This window comes from Oryctolagus cuniculus, chromosome 7, assembly GCF_964237555.1.
Source record: "Oryctolagus cuniculus chromosome 7, mOryCun1.1, whole genome shotgun sequence".
Classification (NCBI taxonomy): Eukaryota; Metazoa; Chordata; class Mammalia; order Lagomorpha; family Leporidae; genus Oryctolagus; species Oryctolagus cuniculus.
Window position 1 is genome coordinate 1,063,798 of NC_091438.1, and position 9,302 is coordinate 1,073,099.

Here is a 9,302-nt window from a genome sequence, read left to right on the forward strand (position 1 = left end):
GCTCCCTTCCCAGGCAAATCAGCAGGGAGCTGGTTCTGAAGTAGAGCAGCCAGGACTCAAACTGCCAGGCATCTGCAGACCTTGCAGGCCAGGGTTTTAACCTACTGTGCCAAGTACCAACCCAGGATCTTACTTTAAACAACCATAATACATGTAGTACTTTCTTAGTCCTGTCAGCTTGTAGACCCAAGATGTCTCCATTCATGATGTCTATTTTTCTATGGGGGCAAGTAGGGGGAGAAACTGTACGCAGATATTTGCTTTCTCTCATCGGGGAAGAACAACTTTATTTCTTTCTGTTTTTTAAAGGATCTTCCTAGAGTCATGGATCCAGCCACGTTGCAAGTCTTCCAGCGGGAACTCACATGCCCAATTTGCATGAATTTCTTCCTAGATCCAGTCACCATAGACTGTGGGCACAACTTCTGTAGATCTTGTCTTTCCCTGAACTGGGAGGAAGTCAAGACTCCCATGTGCTGCCCAATGTGTAAGGAGATGTCAGAGAAGACAAACTTCAAAACCAATGATGTGCTCAAGAAGTTGGCTGCTGCTTCCAGACAAGACCGATTGAACCAGGTCACCAGGTTGCAGGAGCAGGTCCCTGTGGCCCAGACAGAAGCAGAAGGGATCCTCAATGAAGTTGACAAGTCTAGACTATGAGCCTCTCTCTGAATGCTCACAGCCCAAGATACATGGCCACACCATGGTGGAATGTGTTGCTGAGGAGTCCTGGGCGAGTAATGCCTCCAGAGCCATGTGGATTCTCTGGGATCCTAAACTAGACAGAAAGATGGGGATTTATGGAAATGGAGTGGAAATGTATGAGAATGGAGACTGTGAGGGTGGTGATTTTACCCCGTGAATCCCAAGATGTAAATGTGTCCTTCCATGTTGTTGCTCAACATGGCAACATAGGCACAATGAGGTTGAGCTGTCTTGAAGGGGAGTCACCTTAGAAGCACTGTCCACACATGTGCGGTTGGTGCAGGTGCAGTGCAAGTGGTCAGCAGCAGAAACTTGGGCTTGGGCTGCAACTGTGACAGCTTCACAGCCAAGTGACATAAACATGGTTTCTATGGAAGTTGATTTTATTGACTATATTCACGATTTCTATTGTAAGTTTCTTCTTTGATTTTTAAGATTCATTTACTTATTTCCAATGCAAATTTACACACACACACACACACAGAGAGAGAGAGAGAGAGAGAGCGATCTGCCATCCATTTTGGGGTTTTTACCCCAAATGGCCTCATGACCAGGGAGGGCCAGGCTGAATCTGGAAGTCAGGATCTTTAATGGACTTTCATGTGAGTTTCATAGGCCCAAGAACTTGGACCACCTTTCATTGCTTCATAGGCCATCGGAACGGAGATGTAACAAAAGTGGAGGGTCCAGGATATGAACTGGTGCCCACATGATATACTGGTTTAGCAGGAGGACAATGAGCTCATTACACTGCAATGACAGCCTTGTAATTTTCTATTACCTTCAATATCTCAAATCTGAGACTCAAATTAGGTCAACTTGTGAAAATATGACATTTCCACTTTATTCAAAATTACTATTTTCAGAGAAATAAAAAAGAAGGAAAAACATTAGTATTCTCAATACTATTGTCTCAACCACTGCCATTTCCAATAAGTAAGGGGGTAAAATATATAAGAATATATTCCGTGTTGCTAAAACTCACAATTATTCTGCAGGAAAATTTTTTTTTGACAGGCAGAGTGGACAGTGAGAGAGAGAGAGAGAGAAAGGTCTTCCTTTGCCATTGGTTCACCCTCCAATGGCCGCAGCCAGTGCACCGCACTAGTTCGAAGCCCGGAGCCAGGTGCTTCTCCTGGTCTCCCATGCAGGTGAAAGGCCCAAGCACTTGGGCCATCCTCCACTGCACTCCCAGGTCACAGCAGAGAGCTGGCCTGGAAGAGGGGCAACCAGGACAGAATCCGGTGCCCCGACTGGGACTAGAACCCAGTGTGCCGGTGCTGCAAGGCGGAGGATTAGCTTAGTGAGCCACGGCGCCAGCAGGAAAAACTTTGAAAGGAAATGAATAATTTATTCAAAATGATCCAGGAATTTGTAAGAATGAAAAAGATGTTCTTCAATTACTATAATGCTTTACAATCACCATATTGCTTTAGCGAATTTGGTTTACCATGAAGAGTTCATGATTCCTCTGGGAAAATGTGGTGATTTCTTTTTTTAACTTTTCTTTAATAACTATAAATTTCCAAAGTACAACTTTTGGATTATAGTTGCTTTTTCCTACCATAACCACCCTCTCACTAGCAACCACCGCATCTCCCACTTCCTCTCCCATCTCATTCACATCAAGATTCATTTTGAATTATCTTTATATACAGAAGATAAACGTAGTATATACTAAGTAAAGTTTTCAACAATTTGCACCCACACAGAAACACAAAGTATAAAGTAATGTTGGAGTACTAATATACTGTTAATTCAAAAAGTACAACACATTAAGGACAGAGATCGTACATGGGGAGTAAGTGCACAGTGACTCCTGTTTTTGATTTAACAACTGACACTCTTATTTATGGCATCAGTAATCACCTGAGGCTCTTGTCATGAGTTGCCAAGGCTATGGAAGTCTCTTGTGTTCATCAACTCCAATATTATTTAGATGAGGTCATACTCAAATGGTACCTCCTTCTTAGATGGCTCGTTTTTTCCACTGGGATGTCACTCACAGAGATCTTTCATTTAGGGTGTTTTTTTTTTCCAGAGTGTCTTGGCTTTCCATGCCTAAAATACTATCATGGGCTTTTCAGCCAGATCTGAATGACTTAAGGGTTGATTCTGAGGCTAGAGTGCTGTTTAGGACATCTGCCATTCTATGAATCCTGCTTCCCATGGTGGGTCATTCTCTCCTTTATAATTCTACCAGTTAGTATTAGCAGACACTAGTCTTGTTTATGTGATCACTTTGATTCTTAATCCTTTCATTATGATCAATTCTGAACTGAAACTGATCACTTTGAATAGTGAGATGGCATGGGTACATGGTACATACCACTTGGATGGGATTGAATTGGTATCCCCTGGTGCGTTTTTAACTCTAACATTTGGGGCATGTCAGATTGAGCATGTGCTGAATTGTACATCTCATCCCTCTCTTATTCCCACTCTTATATTTAACAGGGATCACTTTTCAGTGAAATTTAAACACCTAAGAATAATTGTTAATTAAAGAGTTCAACCAATAGTATTAAACAGAACAAAAAATACTACAATGAATAAAGTAGTAAGTTGTTCCTTTACAGTCAGGACAAGGGCTTATCAAGTCATTGTTTCTCATAGTGTCCATTTCACTTCAACAGGTTTCCTTTTTGGTGCTTGGTTAGTTGTCACCGATCAGGGAGGACATATGATATTTGTCCCTTTGAGACTGGCTTATTTCATTCAGCATAATGTTTTCCAGATTCCTCCATTTTATTGCAAATGACCAAATTTCATTTTTGTTTACTACTCTATAGTATTCTATAGAGTACATATCCCATAATTTCTTTATCCAGTCTACTGTTGATGGGCTTTTAGGTTGATTCCATATCTTAGCTATTGTGGATTGAGCTGCAATAAACATTGGGGTGTAGATGGCTCTTTTATTTGCCAATTTAATTTCCTTTGGGTAAATTCCAAGGAGTGGGATGGCTGGGTTGTATGGTAGGGTTATATTCAGGTTTCTGAGCAATCTGCAAACTGCCTTCACAGTGGATTTACCAGTTTGCATTCCCACTAACAGTGGGCTAGTGTCCCTTTTTCCCCACACCCTCGCCAGCATCTGTTGTTGCTAGATTTCTGTATGTAAGCCAATCTAACCGGGATGAGGTGAAACCTCATTGTGGTTTTGATTTGCATTTCCCTGATGGCTAGTAATCCTGAACATTTTTTCATGTGTTTGTTGGCCATTTGGATTTCCTGTGTATACAAAGGCTGTTGATTTTTGTGTATTGATTTTATATCCTGCTACTTTCCCAAACTCTTCTATGAGTTCCAATAGTCTCTTAGTAGAATTCTTTGGATCCCCTAAATAAAGAATCATATCATCTGAAAAGAGGGATAGTTTGAGTTCTTCCTTCCCAATTTGAATCCCTTTAATTTCTTTTTCTTGCCTAATAGCTCTGGTTTAAATTTTCAGTACTATATTGAATATCAGTGGTGAGAGTGGGCATCCCTGACTGGTACCTGATCTCAGTGGAAATGCTTCCAAATTTTCCCCATTCAATAGGATGCTGGTCATGGGTTTTTCATAAATTTGTTTGATTGTATTGAGGAATATTCCTTCTATACCCAATTTGCTTGGCGTTTTCATCATGAAAGGGTGTTGTATTTTATCAAAAGCTTTCTCTGCGTCTATTGAGATAATCCCATTTTTTTTCTTCTGCAGTTTGTTAATGTGGTGTATTACATTGATTGATTTGTGAACATTGAATCATCCCTGCATACCAGGGATAAATTCCACTTGGTCAGGGTGGATGATCTTTCTAATGTGTTGTTACATTATATTGGCCAGAATTTTATTGAGGATTTTTGTGTCTATGTTCATCAGGGAATTTGGTCTGTAATTCTCTTTCAATGTTGCATCATTTTCAGGTTTAGGAATTAAGGTGATGCTGGCTTCTTAGAAAGAATTTGGGAGGATTCCCTCTTTTTCAATTGTTCTGAATAGTTTGAGAAGAATTGGAGTTAGTTCTTCTTTAAATGTCTGGTAGAATTCAGCAGTGAATCCATCTGGTCCTAGGCTTTTCTTTGTTGGGAGGGACTTTATTACTGATTCAATTTCTGCCTCAGTTATGTGTCTGTTTAGGTTTTCTATGTCTTCCTGGTTCAATTTAGGTAGGTTGCATTTCTGATAGACTTCCCTGTTTGCTGACATACAATTCCTTGTAGTAATTTCTGATGACTCTTTATTTCTGTGGTATCTGTCGTTACAGTCCCTTTTTCATCTCTGATTTTATTGATTTGGGTCTTTTCTCTGCTGTTTTAGTTAGTTGGGCCAATGGGGTGTCAATTTTGTTTATTTTTTCAAAAAACCAGCTCTTTGTTTGGCTTATTTTTTGTAATTTTTTAATTGGATTCAATTCTGTTGATTTCCTCTCTAATTTTAATTATTTCTCTTCTACTAGTTTTGGTTCTGGTTTGCTGCAGTTTTTCTAGATCCTTGAGATGTATTGAAAGCTCATTTATTTGGTTCCTTTCCAATTTCTTGATGTAGGCACCTATTGCTATAAACTTTCCTCTTAACACTGCATTTGCTGTATCCCATAAGTTTTGGTATGTTGTGTTGTTATCCTCATTTACTTCCAAGTTTTTGATTTCTCTGTTGATTTCTTCTATGACCCAGTGTTCATTCAGGAGCATCTTATTCAGTCTCCTTGTGTTTGCATATGCTCTAGGGATTCCCGAGTTGCTAAATTCCACCCTCATTCCACTGTGGTCTGAGGAGATGCATCGTATGATTCTAATTCTTTTGAATTTGCTGAGACTTGCTTTATGGCCTAGTATGTGGTCAGTCCTAGAGTAGGTTCCATGTACTGCTGAGAAGAATGTGTATTCTTTAAGTGTAGGATGAAAAGTTCTGTAGGTATCTGTTAGATCCATTTGGGTTATAGTGTTGATTAAATCTACTGTATCCTTGTTGATCTTCTGTCCTGTTGATCTATTTCTGAAAGTGGAGTATTGAAGACCCCCAATACTATTGTATTGGAGTCTAAGTCTCCTTGAAGTTCCTTAGCATATTTTTAAATAAAGCGGTGCCCTGTAATTAGGTACATATACATTGATAATCGTTATATCTTCCATTGAATTGATCCCTTAATCATTATATAGTGCTCTTCTTTGTCTCTCTTAACAGATTTAATGTTAAAGTTTATTTTGTCTGATATTAAGATGGCTATGCCAGCTCTTTTTTGGTTTTCATTGGCATGGAATATCTTTTTCCAACCTTTCACTTTCAGTCTGCATGCATCTTTGTTGGAAAGATGTATTTCTTGTTAGTAGCAAATAGATGGGTTTTGTTTTATAATCCATTCAGCCAGTCTGTGCTTTTAACTGGATAGTTGAGGCCATTTACATTCAATGTGACTATTGATAAGTAGTGACTTGCCCTTCCATTTCCCTAAAGATATTTCTAATATATGCTTTAAACTTCCTGTGATCTTTTACTGGGAGTTTTTCTTACTTTACCTTCTTTCATATTGATGACCGCGTTTCTGTGTTTCTGTGTGTAACACATCTTTAAGCATCTTTTGCAGGGCTGAACGAATGGTGACAAATTCTTTCAATTTCTGTTTGCTATGAAAGGCCCTTATTTCACCTTCATTCACAAATGAGAGCTTTGCAGGATATAATATTCTGGGCTGGCAGTTTTTCTCTCTTAGTACTTGGGCTATATCTCGCCCTTCCCTCCTAGCCAATATGGTTTCTGATGAGAAGTCTGCCATGAGTCTAATTGGAAATCTCCTCAGAGTAATCTGATGTTTCTCTCTTGCCTATTTTAGAATCTTTTCTTTATGTTTCACTGTGGTGAGTTTGTTTACAATGTGTAGTGGTGAGGATCTCTTTTGGTCATGTTTATTGTGGGTTTTTCCTGTACTTAGATGTCCCTTTCCTTACCCCAAACCGGGAAGTTCTCTGCTAGTATCTCACTAAAAATGCCTTTTAATCCTTTCTCTCTCTCCATGCCTTCAGGAACCCCTAGAACATGAATGTTGTTTTTTTTAAATAGTATCCTGTAGATTCCCAACAGTATTTTTAGATTTCTAATTTCCTCTTCTTTTCTTTGGTATGACTGTATAATTTCCTGTACTCGGTCTTCTAAGTCCGATATCCTCTCTTCTATCTCACTGATTTTATTTTGCATTTGTTCTATTGAATTCTTCATTTCATTTTGATTCCTCCTTAAGATTTCATTTTCATGAGAGAGATTTTCTGTCCTGTCCTGAATGGATTTCTCTAGTTCACGCAATTGTTTTTGATAACTTCCAAATGTCCTTACCATAATTTTTTTAAGATCCATATCTTGCATTTATTCTATCTCATCATCTTCATAATCTTGTACTGGGGTGTCATGTTCATTTCGGAGCATCATAATGTCTTCCTTGTTCTTGTTTCCTCAGTTTCTGCCTTTGTTGTTTGGAATTGTGAAGCTATTCTTTGGTTTCTTCTTTTTTTCTCACTGTGGTGGTTTTTCCCATTATACTATGGCTCTAGATTAAGTGGACTGTCTGCATTTCATGAATCTCTAGAGGCTTGTGATGGGTATGGCCAGAGATGTCTGTTCAGTTCTTCAGGGTTAAGGGTGTACCAAAGGTGACACACCCAGGTTTGGTGTGGTAAATCTTTCTCTCTCTCTCTCTTTTATTCAGAAGAGAAGTAATTCTGCTCAGCTGAGCTCTTCTCTTTGATGTCAACCAGTGCCTGAGTCCTAGCCCCAGTGGGTGTAATATTTGTCTGCTCTGTCCCAAGGACCACACAAAGGATCTATGCAGTCCTCAGTGTAAGCTCAGATTCTCCTGCAATGTCTCTCACCACTTAGCCAAAGCTGTCCAAATTTGTGGCATCTCCCACCAACACTACTCACATCTCAGCCACACCATGAGTTCTCCCACACACCTCAGTGTTTTTTTCACGGTCCCAATTCATAAGCTCCACACATTCACTAGGTCTTAATCCCCTGTTATTTCTCCCTGCCAGAGTCAGGTTTTTCTGCTTGGCTGAGGGTGGGTGCAGCCCTGAGCTGGTGCAGCTGTTACGTATGTTCAAAATGGCACCTGCTCTATTATCTTCCCCACCTTTGTAAGGTGAGTGGAGAGAGAGAATTGTGTCTGTACCAGTCCTTGTTATTTTTTTTCTCTCCTCTAGTTAGGCTGGTGTACTTTCCCCCATGGGGCTTCAAACCTTGTTCCCTTGAGGCTCTGCCTGCCACTGTTCTGCCAGTGTCTCGGGCTACTGCAGTTTTGCCTCACTTCCCTTTCCAGCACTGGTGCATAGACTCAGCAGCTGGGGTCCTGAACCATGAGTGCATGTGCCATCCACGTAGGTCCACCATGTCCCACTAATTCTGGAATAGTTTTCTCTGCAGTTTTTTCCCTAACTCTTCCCTGGGACTACAGTATCTCCACTTTTATTAAACTATCTTTTCCAGGACTATCAGTGAGCTCCCTCCTTATTCTGCCATCTTGGAGCCCTCTGTATAACATTCTTAACCAAAAGTGGTGGTTTCAAATGATAACGCAGTAATCACAAATCCTGTGCCAGCCAAGACACCTAGTTAGAAGGATACCATGGTGTAGTGGAGACAGGTCATCACAGATACTCCAAGTCCAACCCTGAAGGTTTACATAAACCTTCTCCAACACTAAAGGCAGCACTAAGTATGGCTATGAAGAAGCAGTGGAAAGTAGAATCATATCTATGAAGGAAATGAAGTCTTTCTATACAACTCTGTGTGATGTGGAATATACCTAAATATTTTTAATTATTGATAAGAATCAGGTAAAGGAACAGCAAATTAAGAAGGTTAACATTGCAGTCAAAACAGTTGATTCATTGATTGGTTTGTTCTCTTTCTGCAGTGGATAATGGTCTTAGGAAGAAAGTGGCCTGCCACTATGTAAGGCTCTCTGAGGATCTCAGAAGTGCAATATTTGGAGAAGAACATTGTGGTGCTCACAGCCATTCCCAGAGAGCACAGTGCTTTGCTGTGTTGGGTTCTCAGACCTTCACCTCTGGAAAACTTTACTGGGAGGTGGATGCATTATCCTCTTGCAATTGGATTTTGGGAGTCTGTAATGATTCTAGCACAAGTGATACCAGTGACATTATTAATCTTGAAGAATCATTTCTTCTGGCCTCCCTGAAGAGTAACAACCATTATGTCCTCCCCACTAGTGTTCCACCCTGGTGGCCTGTGATAAGGCCCCTGGATATTTATGGTTGGGGTGTTTTTGGATTTTGACCATGGAACAGTGGGTTTCTATGATGCTGACAAATGTTCCTTCATACATTGTAATGTTTCAACCTACTTTTCAGAACTCTCATACGGAGGAAACTACTGTCCTGGGATGTTTTCATGTGAGACATCAGGATTGTTTTTGAGCACATTGTAACTTAATGTATAATCATAATTACATATGTATAATCATAATTACAGTATTGTTATAAAACATAAAACCACAATGAATATATGAACTTTTTCTATTAAAATTTATTTTAATAAAGAGATTTGCAACTATCACAGTTATCTGATTCCAGTACTTTTTCATCATCCTGCAAATAAA

The 9,302-nt window shown here is 39.7% G+C and overlaps 1 protein-coding gene across 1 annotated transcript; it reads left to right on the forward strand.

Moving 5' to 3' along the window:
* The first annotated feature begins 322 nt into the window (after nt 1-322).
* On the forward strand, nt 323-8,980 carry LOC108176033 (tripartite motif-containing protein 64-like). The gene is made up of 2 exons (XM_070076746.1): nt 323-655; nt 8,598-8,980. The coding sequence occupies exons 1-2, from the start codon at nt 325-327 to the stop codon at nt 8,978-8,980; spliced, it is 714 nt and encodes a 237-aa protein (XP_069932847.1). The 5' UTR covers nt 323-324.
* Nucleotides 8,981-9,302: the final 322 nt, after the last annotated feature.

Coding starts and splice junctions, on each gene's coding strand:
- LOC108176033 (XM_070076746.1), top strand. CDS start 325: ATGGATCCAGCCACGTTGCAAGTCTTCCAGCGGGAACTCACATGCCCA. Junction 656..8,597: donor TGAAGTTGACAAGTCTAGAC/TATGAGCCTCTC, acceptor CTCTTTCTGCAG/TGGATAATGGTCTTAGGAAG.